Raw genomic sequence first — 13,459 nt, 5'->3', positions numbered from 1 at the left:
GCATAAAAGTAACATTAACTCTAATTAGAGTAAAAAAGGTTCTGGCAAACATTTGCAGCTAAAAGCTGGAAATTCCCAATCCCCCTGCTCCATCTCTCTTTTACCTTATTGCTAATGAACTTATTCCGCATTTTGAATTCAAATGCAGAGCATTTTCGCTTCACTCGCCCAAACCCACACCCACACCTTCCCATTGCAAATTGGCTTATTGCAATCAAGGGTCATTAAACAATCGAACGGAGTAGAACAGAGTGCAGTCTGCTACTGTTAAAATTGAGTTTCGTCGGAGGGCCAATGTCGACCCATGCCTTGAATAAATAAAATCCTAAAACATATGTAGATCTTGGGTAAGTTATTTAAATCCAGAAGGATGTGGAATCTCTTTAAGTTTAATTTTGATACCGAACTACTTTTGATTCCTTTATACCCTAATCATAGCCAGATAATCCAGATTATATAATACAGTTCCTTAAATGTTTAAGTTCATTGAACTGAAACTTTTATAGTCCACAGACTTCATATAATTTCCTTTTTTATATCGTTTATCTCTTGGCTTCCGCAGGACCCCAGCAGGATCCAGCACATACAATTGCTGCTGTCTGGGCTCTTCAAGCGAACCTTGCTGGATTTTTATTATCTCAACAATATATATAAAGCTATTTTAGTTGATATTTGTTAAGTGGGCGTGGGCAACGCCCCTAGTCCAGTATTCGAATGGCAAGAGCGGATATGGTTTGGTGGGAGAGGGGCCAGAAAAATATGGCAGCTAACTAAAGAGCAAAATAACCATGAAGTTGTATGTTTTGCAGTTCACTGCATTCTGCTTATTGTAGCAGCCATGACTGCCCCCTAACAAAAGCTTAACCCACTATTTTTGTGAAGTGCATTTTGCCAGATAACCAAATGGATGGGATGCCAGCAGCTGAACCCAGTTAGAAGTGCTCGTACTCTGATCTTCTTACCAGCACCTCCCTCTCTTGGTAGTTTTTCTATTTGGTTTTCTTTTTCTGTGCTTTTTTGCTAAAACAGGCTAGACTCTGTATTAGTTTTAGTTCAGATTGTGTTTTGTTACCGGTGAAAATCGACAAAAATGGAAGTTTTCTTTCACACAGACTGGACATTGTCTGGACAGGGATATTAGCAGTTTCCGGATCCTATCTTCTCTGGCTGCATAAATACTTAATAAGCTGCAAAACAGTGTCCATAGTCGAGTACCAAAATGAAATCCAGAACATGGATGTGTTAGAAAGCATAATACTAGTGGTTTGGTTTAATTTGAAGAACAATTTTTGAAAGGTGTTTTGGAGAACATACTAAAGAGCCTTATTTCTAAACTTCTTTTGGTTATCCGAGTCTTTCACCTATGCATTAAGGCATTCAGATTAAGCTTCTTGTAACAAAAAACACGAACTCCCTTTGACTAAATCCTCAAGTTCGAAGATCATGCTTAAAATGTCACCACTGACGTATTTTCTAAAAACCAAAAAGGCGACGCGTCGACGGGGCTGAGAAATTTGAGTTGAAAAATGTTTCCAAGTTAAATGAAGCGCATCAAACGTCAGTCGATAAATTTAAAAGCCAAAGCTATTGACTTGCAGAAATAAAAGCAAATAATGCTCCTGACCAGGCACAGTCAGGATGGCAAGTGGAGAGATCGAAGGATGGTTGGATGGCTGGATGGCGGTGGCCAATCGCCAACCCAGACCCAATCAAATACAGGAGAGCGGAAAAACCGATTCCATGTGTATGCTGGTGACATTTTGCTGACAGCAGCAGCAGTGGCAGTGGCGCAGGCAGTGGCAGTGGCATCGACAACGGCCACCGGAAGTCCAAGTGTTGACAGCGTCCTCTGCGGACCGCCGAAGGAACTGCACACGAAACTGGAGCTGGAAAGAGTGCAAAGGAAGGAGTACTGAGTGAAGGACAAAAGAGGACATGGTGATTGGCTACTTAACTCCTTTGCCAACTCCTGACTCAGACGCTGGCGAAATGGTGGGCGTGGCGGCAGCGTATGTGATCCAACCAGTTCCCATCAACTTCCTTCGCCACCCACACTCCCTTCCTTCCTTCGTGCAGTGGACAAAGTTTGTCTTTTGCATGCTGTCGAAACTTTTATAGAAATTCAATTTCTCCTATATCGGTTTTATTTTATTTTGTTCTAGTCGAACTCCATGTGTCGCTGGGCTCTATTGAAACAATAAATTTTTGAACTTGAGAAGGGTATAAGTCTAACCCAGTCGAGAGCTTTGACCCCAGTTTAATAAAACTGGATAAAATGACTAAAAGTGTTCGAGCATAAGGTAGTAAAGAGGGAAGCAAAGTTTACACTTTTTAATAGGTATTGGGCTCGAAGTTTCTAAAATTACTCAGTAGAGGAAAATAATAATGGAATTTAAGGAAGTTTTTAATTGGAAAATAGTAAGAAAATGTGTTTTATACTGCTAAATAATATATAAGACTCTTTTCCACTGAAGTGAAGATCTTCGGGAGAGTATCAGTAGATAATATTTTTTCAGTTTTTAAATAAATTGATTTTTCTTGTTCTTATTAAAATGTCAAAAAACCATTTAAAATGCAAAAAAAATTCCTTAGCTTAAAATTTTACCCTTCGCTGCATGCTGTCAGCTTTTGGGAAATGCTGACACAATTAGTCAAATAGCGTTTCCTTTTGCTGGAATTCGGAATTTGCGCTTTTCGCAAACAAATTGCATATAAATTGCGCTCATTTATTTGCGGGTTGGGACTGATGTAGCGAAAAATAGGGAATCTACATAAAAATATTTCGTGGGAACATAAATTTCAAATTTTGCAATTTTCTTCTACTCTCCGGAGCATATCAAGGGGCTGGCCCCGCCCGCAAACACCACCTCCACCTGTCAGCAAATGAACAACAACAAAATCAACAACAAGCTCGAAAGTAAAGCAGCGACAAGTTTTACCTTGTCAAATGACTTGCCACGGCAGGTTCCCCCTGCATCCTTTTTTTTATGGTATTTTTGATGAGCTGTACTTGGGTTGTGGCACTCGGAATGTCTAACAAAGTCCTGTTTTCCAGGACTTTATTAAAATTATATATTTGCATGCTCGTTGCAATTTCAGTGAAGGCACGAATGCAAAAGAAAATGGCAGTTTCATATGAATTTATAAATAAGAAAAGCCATTTCAGTTAACTTGCAAAAGAAGTTTTTGATGTCTTGAGTCTTTTAATAAAAAGAAAATCGAGCCAACTTATAACATAAGTTTAAAAATAATTGGTAAACATTGTAAATTAAAAATAAAATATGTGTTGCAATTAAGTTTACTATTACCTAAGTGCTTCTGAAACTGTAAATAGCTATCCATTCAGTGAATGTAAATCAGGTTTTAAGTGGTTAACCAGGAAGTGAAAACCGAAAATTCCGCCAGGCAAATGAGTTAAGTGAGAGTTTCCCGTATCACTGTGCAAAAATGCCTGCCCCTTGAATTTTTGTGCGCGCCTTCAAGTGGCTTAGACGACGTCTGCCCGAATAAGCCGAGCATAAAATGCCTGCACAGATAGGATGTCCTGGATGTGGAGGAGTCATGTTAACCAGGAGCAGAAGCAGGTGCAGCTGCGGCTGCAAGTGCAGGTGTTCGAGTCCATGGGTTAAATTAAATTGAAAGGCAAATGCATGGAGCCAGGAAATGTGAGCATAATATTTGCGCCTTGTTAGTTTGTCAACGCTTCGCTGGAGCTGAATGATGACGACGAATGCCATGTTGCCGTTGAGTGGGTTGCCCCAAAGAGTTAAATGGGAGGGGTACGTTGGGCTAAAATGTTTCATATTTAATGACATTTAACGGCCGACAACGACGGCCATGTAATTAAAATGCTAAATAACACTGGCTTACAAAGTAAAATTATAAAAATTAGCAACAAAAAAACACAATTTATTACACAATTAAGTAACCTTCATTTTAGTATTCGTACGATATTTACTTCAAATATTAAGTATTAATCATAGTTTTCTACTCTTTACTTTGTAAAGCAGTGTACTTATGGAGGAGAAAACACGAGTGTAGCCTTGAAAGAAATCAAATATAATAAAATGCAAGCAAATTCTGTTCCAATTTCAGTTTGGCATTGGACTACTACTGGAAAAGTTAAAGAAACGCCGCACCGAAAGACCAGAAACCCCAAACCAAACCAAACCAACTGCCAGAATCACGCTTAAGCTAACGATTTATGTGAGATTCTTTAAGCGAAATCCAAGTCAATTAGTTTCCTAATTCGTTTTACGAAAAGGAATTTATCGATTTTATCTGCAGACGTGCAGAAAGTAGTTAAGACCAGTTTTCTCCGAACCTACTTTCTCCTTATACAATTTTCCAAGTGTGTGAGTGTGTGTGGTTGTTGCTCTGCATTAGTGTTGATAATGATGCCGGGTATTTGTGTGTCCGTGTGTGTTTTATGCTTTCTCTGTGGGAGCGTAAGCAATAAACCAGCCGCATTGTTCATACGCCGCGTGGAGCATTGCAATATAAAAAAGGGAAAAGACATGAAAGGAAATGCTGGTTAATTAAATTAGATTTGCAATTGTTTGGGAAGTCTATTAAATTAAATCTTAAAAATAGTAAAACTATTTAATGCTAGAACGTTTTCGGATCATATGAGGATACTTCTTGTAGAATAGATTAAGAAAGATATTTATAAATCATTGTAAAGTATGAAAAGCCGATTGAATATTAAGTAACCTTATTGTAACTTATATTTCACTTTTTTTCCATAATTTATAACTCACAGCATCACTTTAATTCCACTCGAAGGGAAATGGAATTCCGACCTCGAGATAAATCAAAAATATATATAAGTCATTTAAAATGAAAAACTTGAGTTAATTCCGCATTTGTTTACATTTTCCCAGCACTTTTCCTTCCCCCGCCGACGCCCTTTTAACCCGCGGCGCGATCGCAAATTCCTTGGCCTTCCGTTGCTGGATGCAGGGTTGTAGTCGCTCAGGACGAAGTGGTAAAAGTGTTCCGCCGTCTTAAAGAATTTTTAATTGCTTTAAAAACAAGTTGAATGCTGTTTTATTTATTTTGGCGTAGCGCGGAGTGGAAAGGAGTGAGCGAACGGAAGGCCTGGGGGCAAGACGATGCCATAGACAAATTCCATTAAACTTTTGGCTCCTAAACTGTGTCAAAGTTTTGGCCGGGGAGTAGGCTTCCTTGGTCCGCTGGCTCAGGATAATTCACTGGAGGATGTGGTGGCATGGGGCAAGTCGGAAGCTCTCTTTCTCTCTACGGCTCTGGGTAAAAGTTTTAGCACAAAGTAAACTCAACTCTGAATGAAATGAAAATGCCACAGAGGCAGTCCAATAGGGTATAAAAAGCGGGGAGACTGGTGCTGCTGGTGTTCTTGGTGAGCAATCAATTTCTGTTGACGTTGACAACAAGGCAAAAGTCCGGCTAAAGTTAAGGCCAAAAAAGAGACGGTCTTGGGGTGTGGAGGCCAAGGCAGATGAGATGAGACGCGAACGAGGCAACAAATCAAAGTCGATGCCACTGCCGATGCCTCTTAAGACGCCTGTCGAATTGTTCTGGACGTTAAGGCTCGCCACGCTCCCTTCGACTATACCCGACTGCAATATCTCAATCTTAAGTCTGCTGCGGTTGAAGTGTATTTAAAAGTTTGATTAGTTTTTAATGTTTGTAGGGCAAGTTTTCCTTCATCATCTTTACTTTTTTTTTGTTGAATTTTTGTAATTTCAATAAAGCTGATTCGATTTGCGGTTGGTACTTTGTGTATCTGCATCTAAATGTGTTAGCATATACTTCCTATTCAGCCATAAGCGAACTAATCACAAGCATATTGCATAAAATAGCAATTTCATAAATTGAAACATTTGTCTAGACACATTGTTCGCCGCCCATTTGAAATTTTATGAATAAAATTATGCAAATTGCTTGCGTTTTAAAATACTGCCTTTGCATCGTATGCTTTTCAAATACAAAGACTAACAATTCAATACACCAAAATTTGATCAATTCTTGACAATTTTACTGGTTACAAAACAAACTTATATTTTCTGCAGAAATTTTATTGCGAAAATTCCCATTCTTAGTTTGAAAGTAAAAAAAAGTAATTTGAAAGTTCAAACCTGTTCGTTGAACCAAATTCTGAAAAGATAATTACTCTTTTAGCATCCAGGTGACTGTAATTGAAATGGTTTTTAATCGTGTGCTTCCAGTACATGAAAATCTTTTGCCTGCCATCTGGCACCTTTCAGCAGTTGAATTACAATATATATTATATGTATGTAGGGAAAAAGGCCCTCTCTTAGATGCAGTCATAAATTATGAATTATGAATGTCAAGGTGCCTATGTACGTGTGTGGCCCGAGGACTTCGTCCTTTCCTTTCCATTTTGTTCCTTGTTGGGCCTTTCTCGTCCCTCGGGTCCAATAATATTAAGAGGCCGCCGGCCCGCAGGGGAGGGGAAAAACCTTGGGCCAAGTTAATAGAAACACTTTCGGTGTATGTGTGTGAGTGCAGAAGTTATAAACATTTATGGCAGCTACTTAAAAATGTCAAGCGAAAAAATTATGATAATGATACGTGACATTTGAAAGCAATAACAATTTAGTTAGCACGCACTTTTTGATTACTCTTCCTTTTCATCGCATCCAGCCATTCCTCTTCTGTTCGGCATCGACCTTCTACTTTGCTTTGGCTTTCCTTTATTATTTATGACTTTTGTTCACATAAAATGGAAAAATTGCTTAAAAAATTGGGCTCATATACATACGAGAGTGGGTGTGCCAAAATGAAATGCTTCCGCATTTTTGCGGTGTATAAGTAGAGGGTGTCAGGTACTTTACAATAATAATTTGTTTATGGGTAAACGCAGATGCGATCATAAAGCGGGTTTTAATTCCTATACTCTTTCATAAATTCAAGCCTAACGTCTAGTCCATAGGCTGTAATATAGCCCTGTGTTAAAATTTGCCAATATTTCAAAATATTTTTGTAATTTATCATTAGCTGAATTAGTTAAGCTTGACACTCTTTTTTATTTTAGTACCCAACATAATGAAGAACTTGATGTTAAACGTATTAAAATAAAAACCAAAATACCTTCAAAATTGAATGTTACCCTTTACATTGGCTTACCAAGCTAAGCTCCTTTGGCTCAATCCGTGCTTTTAACTTTAACAACTGCCGGGTGTGTGGGGTGTGTTAATTTTTCACCAATTGTCATGGTTACGAAATTAACCAAAAATGCAGAGAAAACTGGGCTAGGATCCGGGCGCAAGCAGATCCTCTGAGGAAGGCGGGCAAACAAACCAGCAGCAGTAGCAGCAGCCAGAAGCCAGCAACCAGCAACCAGCAGTGTGGCAGTGGCAACAACATGAACAGCAAAGCACACATCCTGTGTGTCAACTGAATAATTCGTTGCATGCACAAAAGGCATGCACTCACATCCGGTTTCCTGTCATTCTTTTGCTTTTTGCATTTTGCTTTTGCTTTTTGCTTGCCAGAGACAGAAAGGGCCGACCAACATTTGCTGGTAGTAGAGTGGAGTGGAGTGGAGAATGGCCAAGCCTGCAATTTATGTCTATGTATTTGCTGTTGTTGTCTTTATGGCGTGTTCGGTATTTGTTGCAACTTTTGTTTTGAATTCCTGCGGCCTTGTCACACGGCTCCATGAGCTCCCAGTTAAATTTATGTTTCATCCCGCACACACACAGGCCCAACTCTTAACGAACAATGAGTGAGGCAGAGCAAAAAAAGTGTTGAATGCATCATGGGGGCATGTAGCGGGCTTGGGTCATAGGTCTTCTGGGATGGCGACGCGTCGTCCGCTTTTGTAAAGCAGCGTATAATCCACTGATTGCTCCCAAGGTTCAGCTTTCAACAATGAAGGACACAGCACATACACGGAGCGAAAATGGGTGGTGCAAATGTGAAAGATGGGGCAGCGAGGAGGGTAAGAGTGATGACGGGAGACGTTACCTCAGCTATAGCTGTCGGGTCAACGGATGTGCTGCACTTCGCTGCTGCAGGTCGAGCTGTTTCAGCATGGTAGGTCCTTCAGCTTTTCGATCTGATAAGCATATAAATTATAGATTTAATTAGAGTATTATTTTAGTGAAGGTCGCAAGGATAATAATTTTGTTACTTTAAATTCGATTCAGGGCTTCTTAACACTTTTGAGTTGGTTTCAAATTATTTCTTATTAGAGTTTCAATATAAGCAGCTATTAAATTTGAACAAGATATCTTTTTCACCACCCTTAAGTCGCTTCGAAAGAGCATTACATTTTCGATAAACAGTGGTTCTTCATAGCACCCCCTGGACCAACATCCTGCAATTCTAGGTATCCTTTGTGTGTCCGCTGCAATGTCGCTGAATGACATCGCACCTGGCCTGTTCGAGGCTTGAACTTTCCATAGCCAAAGTCCCCATCTGGAGTCCCTAGCCAGTATTAATTTTGCATATGAATACGAGCACTATGGACCACTGGATGTGTCCTTGTTGTCAGCTCTGCGCATTGCCGCTACTCTTGCTACTTTTCCCAGCATTCTCATTCATGTAGCTACTTTTCTTCGCCCTCGCGTCATGTTTATTGCATGCAATAAATTTAAGAAAAATATATCCATCTAAGCCCATCAACCAGCCCAAAAGTGCTACAAGTTCTTTAAGCTGTTAAAATTGTGTGCGTTTGGAGGGCAAAGCTCGATTTTCCCATCAATTTCTGTTGAAGTCTTAGCCTTAGCCAATTAGCTGTCGCAGTTGGCTCATTAGTAAGACGAGAGGAAAATCGCAGGATTTCCGGAACGCAGAGTAGGTATGAGAAAATTTGGCAGCTGTTAAACTAGAAACCTGAAACCATGTACAAAGGTTTTCAGTTTTCCACGTGGCTGCCGTTGCTATGAAGAGGGAATTGTGTTAAATAGTTCAAAATCTGATATGATGTTTGATAGAGATATAAAATGAATAAAAAGCTGCTAATCGGTTATACACAAGTTATTCTTGGAATTAAAAATGGTTATATTCCAGCTAAATCAAAGTATAATCCACCCTTTCCATCAAATAACATAGATACCAAAGAAGTAAGGTCTTTAATCGAATCCCCGAAAGTATGCAACGATTATTCGATTTTAAAAGTCTAAATGATAGAAATTTTTTGCTGTTGATTTCCATTTGCTATTGCCAGCGCTGGCTTCATTAGACTGACTCCCAAGTAAATCAAGTCAGGCTGCAAACGTAGCAGAAAAATTAAAATGATATACACTACGCACGAGTATGCACAGGTGAACCGAAGAATGTTTTTACACACTCCACCTGGAAAAAAGGGGCCACAAATAAAGCTGCCAACTCGGCAGTTGTGTTGCACTGCACCGCATTTAAGTAAAATGAATTGCTTGCAATTTATTTTTGTTGCTTATCATATAAATTGCACTCGCTCGCCTGCAAGTCATTATTTGGCACATTTGCGCTCAATGACTGCACATTGTTTCTACATCGTAGTCCTACTCCTCCTCCTCCTCGACACAGTGTTAAATAGGAGTGACGAACCGGAAGTTTCCAGATACAACAACTGCTGACCCAGTGGGCCAGTCCTCTCCAGTTGGCCAGAATATACCTGGTCAGTTGGTCTTTTACACTTGACTGCATTTTCGAACCGCCTGCTGGAGCAACATTCGAAGACACCTGAAAATGCCACTTAAGCATTTGCAGTTTCTTTATTTTCCCACCACTGGAACACTCTACCCAACACCCACTCGAATAAATTTCCGGTTTGTTTTCCAACATTTTTGATTTACGCAACGGAATATGGAGTGCTTCGAGAAATTACATTCTTACGAACTAAAATAAAAGCTAACGTTGTATCTTTACTGAAATGATATCCGTATATATTTTACCTTAATGATTATATTATTAAAAGTTAATTAAGAAATTTCTTATTATCGATTTCAATATAATTTGACTTTATAGATATTCTAATCAAAAACTTGGAATTCAAATGAATTGCGGCAATTAACAAAAAACAGAACCAAACTGGAAACTGTAAATTTTAATCTCATTAGCGTTGAAAGCCAAAATATTGGGCAAGAATAAACAAACCATACACTGAAAGAAAACATTTAAAATCAAAATAATTTCATAAATTCACACAAAGATCTAGTCAAATTGTTGACAAAAAAAAATGCGATTTATATAAAATTCTTAATAAATTAATATTTTTCATTTAAATGTAGTATCTGGTGTGGACAATGGCATTTAAATAAATCGGAAAGTGGTTTCTTTAAGTGCTTTTGATTTTATTTTGATTGCTTTTATTTCGTAACCTAATCTCGAACTGGTATATAAGCAAGACCAGTAGGCTCCCAGCAAATTCATAACAACAATCCAACTTGGCGACAATGGACTTCAAGTGCTGTGTAAGTTCAGAGCTACATGAAGCTGAATCTATAGACGCGACACGAGTGTGACCCCGTTTCTGATTAATAATACTTCTCTGCAGCTGATATTCCTATCGCTTTTGCTCGCCGGCGTTATGGGCCGTCCAGAGACAGCTAAGCCACGCCCCACGCTGCCGCCCTGCACGCCCTGGTGCGCCGGACAGCCCCCACCGCCACCGGGAGCGGTTAACTGACTTTTTACCGGGATTGTGATCTCTTATGAAAAATAAATAAAATTTAAAGAATACATTTTTGTAATAACTGATTTGTATTTAAGCCAAGTTGTTTATCCAAAGCATTTGTCCATTTTGACCAATTTTGTAATTATTTATTACTTCAAGGCGTTTGTCACATTATAGCACTCTTGAACTGCCTTTTTTAGTTCTTTTCTAATTATGACCACTGGGTGATGGACTGAAAGGCGGTACACCTCCGTGTGCCCCAGGGATTTGATAATTCTGATTACTTCTTAGAGCTGCGCCGGCTTAGTTGTTTCGTGTAGTAACTTTGGTAGTGCAATTTTTATTGCCATCGTGATAATGTATGCAATGAGTATGTGTGCATTTATATGAACCTGTATTCCAGTCACAAGAGTACCGGTTAGTTACAGGAGTTCCCATGGATATAATTCTAGGACCTCCTGAAACATTTGGACTCGTAACGCTGGTGGAGCAATTTTCTTTACCATCGAAGGAATGTGAGCACCGCACATGGGTGCATTTGTATTGACCTGTATTCCAGTTACAGGAATATCGGTATGATGATCCAGGAAAGACCAATGCTGTGGCAATGGTCACAGTGGCGACTAGCAGAAGCTGAGATTTAAGTTTATTATTATATATATATATCTTAGAATCCTTTGACTCTTACTTACCACAGATTGCATCTTGTATATAAAATGAGCTTATTCTTGCAATCTTTGCCTTTTATAGTGAAATCAGTAAGGTGTCTGCATAAATCATGGGATACCCTTTAACAATATTTCCCTCTTACAATATTTCTTTTTTTTATATAAAGTTTGGCTATAGTACCAGGTTGAAAATTCATGTGGTCTTAGGAAAGGTTTGTTTATATTTTCTTTATTGATGAATTATTTATGTTATACATGGCTCAGTTGATTTTGAAAATAAAAACACTCTTACCTTAAAAAGAGTATTGACAGTTTCTCCGAGAATTAAACTTTTATTGCTTGAATGTTTTTAACAAGAACTTACTGTTGTTGCAAGAATTCTCAATGATCGGGGAATCAGAAAAACATTTTTTTTTTTAATTTTATATATAAAACAAATTTGCGGAAAGTACAGGGCTTTATCAGGGAATATGATCTGGAAATAACTCATATTTTGTAATCAAAGCAGAACTTAAAAAATACAATATACAATTATGCTTATATATATACAAAAGTAAGCATTTGTACTTTCCCAAAAATAAAATCAAAATCAACACCAGTATTTGGTTGTGAATTCATGGTACTTTAATGCAGTTTGTCAAATTAATTATACAATTACTTATAATGATTTTTACGTTAATACATATATGTATTAAAAGTCAAATTAAAGTGTAAATATTTATTAATCAAAATCGGGAATATTGTCCGGACCATCAACATAATCGTCTACGTTGACATTTCCTTGAGAATTGTACCCAATAGTTTTAATTGAGTTTTGAGTTGGATTAAAGTTTCTTCCATTGTTATGTGTGTTAACTGTTTTCGTAGGTGAGTACCCTACTAAAACATTATTTCCATTGTTGTTAAAACTATGTTGGTTTCCGATATATCCATTTCCTTGCGATCCATATCGTATTGGTCTTAGAGTTGTGATTGGTGATTGATTTCCAAAACCGTTGTTAGGTTTACTTTCCAATCCATTGTTACCAGAATGACCTCCACTCTTTATAAATGGGCAATTAACTACACCATTGTACTTGGTGCAGGGAACGCACTCTCTTTTTCCATTTTTGATCGAGCAGAAAATTTGGGATGTGAAATTATACTCTTCGTCGACTTCGGCAATGGTAAACCCAATTACCATTAAAGCTACTGAAGCAATCTGTAATAAAATTATGTAACACAGAATTCAAAAATTGATTTCAGATCGCTCCCATGTCTAGTGCTCACCAATAGTTTCATCATACTAATAACAAGATTTCTCTTTATTACGCTTGTTTTATACTCCAAAATGTAGATTAAACTTTATATATTTTCATTTTTATAAATTTACAAATATGTGTGCTCCAAAGGGAAAGCTATAAATCTGTGTTCTGCTTTGACTCTGCATGAACAATATTTCAGAAATTTATATGTGAGAGAATACTCTTATCATGAATTTTATATAAGTAAAGAACTCCGCATATATAAGACGTTCTCTGAATTTTCTGACTCATAAGATGATATGGCTAGAGCGACTGAATTCCTAATAGAAAATGTATTTACTTTATCTTACCTTCTTACTTTTTAACTCTTCAACTTGACCTATATATCAGAGCATAATAAATAAAAAAATTATCGGACCTATTTAAGATTTATTTATTTTCTGTATTTTTTATGTAGTCGACCCTTTAGTAGCGTCCCCTACCACCTTGCTGACCCTGTCCTCCCTGGCCGAATCCTTGTTTGCCACGACCGCCTTGCTGGCCCTGTCCTCCCTGGCCAAATCCTTGCTGACCCTGTCCTCCCTGACCAAATCCTTGCTGGCCACGACCTCCTTGCTGGCCCTGTCCTCCCTGGCCAAATCCTTGCTGGCCCTGTCCACCTTGTCCACGTCCTCCGGCGGCAAGGACCACAGCGATCAAGGCGAGGAAGAAAACAATCTGAAACAGAAAGTTAAACTCTGTGATCCTTTCAAGGTGTTAAAGAACTTACAAAGAATTTCATTTTGGTAAATTGTTTGCTTAGAGTGCTGAAAACGTTCTAATTGAATCGAAGTCGATCGTTAGAGCTTTTATAGGAAGGATGTGATTCCATGCAGCTGTCACTTTCAAAACAAATATATTATATTTTTAGTTTTCGCTTGTCACACTTGGATTATTTC

The 13,459-nt window shown here is 38.3% G+C and overlaps 3 protein-coding genes and 1 long non-coding RNA gene across 4 annotated transcripts; 1 reads left to right on the top strand and 3 right to left on the bottom strand.

Moving 5' to 3' along the window:
• The first annotated feature begins 10,355 nt into the window (after positions 1-10,355).
• On the top strand, positions 10,356-10,670 carry LOC121530165. Its single transcript, XR_005993842.1, has 2 exons — positions 10,356-10,406; positions 10,490-10,670. It is a non-coding gene; the product is annotated as an uncharacterized LOC121530165 (long non-coding RNA).
• A 172-nt stretch (positions 10,671-10,842) lies between these two features.
• On the bottom strand, positions 10,843-11,293 carry LOC108105729 (the record flags this gene model as incomplete). Its single annotated transcript, XM_017212443.2, has 1 exon — positions 10,843-11,293. A coding segment is annotated over one exon (381 nt), but the record flags the coding sequence as incomplete, so codon positions are not given.
• Positions 11,294-11,878: 585 nt separating this feature from the next.
• LOC108105745 lies at positions 11,879-12,674 on the bottom strand. The gene is made up of 2 exons (XM_017212462.2): positions 12,547-12,674; positions 11,879-12,478 (listed from the first exon to the last, which is right to left on the bottom strand). Exons 1-2 carry the CDS (start codon positions 12,559-12,561, stop codon positions 11,999-12,001), a joined length of 495 nt encoding a protein of 164 aa, XP_017067951.2. The 5' UTR covers positions 12,562-12,674; the 3' UTR covers positions 11,879-11,998.
• A 268-nt stretch (positions 12,675-12,942) lies between these two features.
• On the bottom strand, positions 12,943-13,373 carry LOC108105776 (mesenchyme-specific cell surface glycoprotein). Its single transcript, XM_017212498.2, has 2 exons — positions 13,291-13,373; positions 12,943-13,238 (listed from the first exon to the last, which is right to left on the bottom strand). Exons 1-2 carry the CDS (start codon positions 13,300-13,302, stop codon positions 12,987-12,989), a joined length of 264 nt encoding a protein of 87 aa, XP_017067987.1. The 5' UTR covers positions 13,303-13,373; the 3' UTR covers positions 12,943-12,986.
• Between the last annotated feature and the right edge of the window lie 86 nt (positions 13,374-13,459).

The sequence above is a fragment of the Drosophila eugracilis genome, unplaced genomic scaffold (genome assembly GCF_018153835.1).
Source record: "Drosophila eugracilis isolate 14026-0451.02 unplaced genomic scaffold, ASM1815383v1 contig_353, whole genome shotgun sequence".
Lineage (NCBI taxonomy): Eukaryota > Metazoa > Arthropoda > Insecta > Diptera > Drosophilidae > Drosophila > Drosophila eugracilis.
Note: the sequence above shows the minus strand (reverse complement) of the source record. Positions and strands in the feature narration are given on the sequence as shown.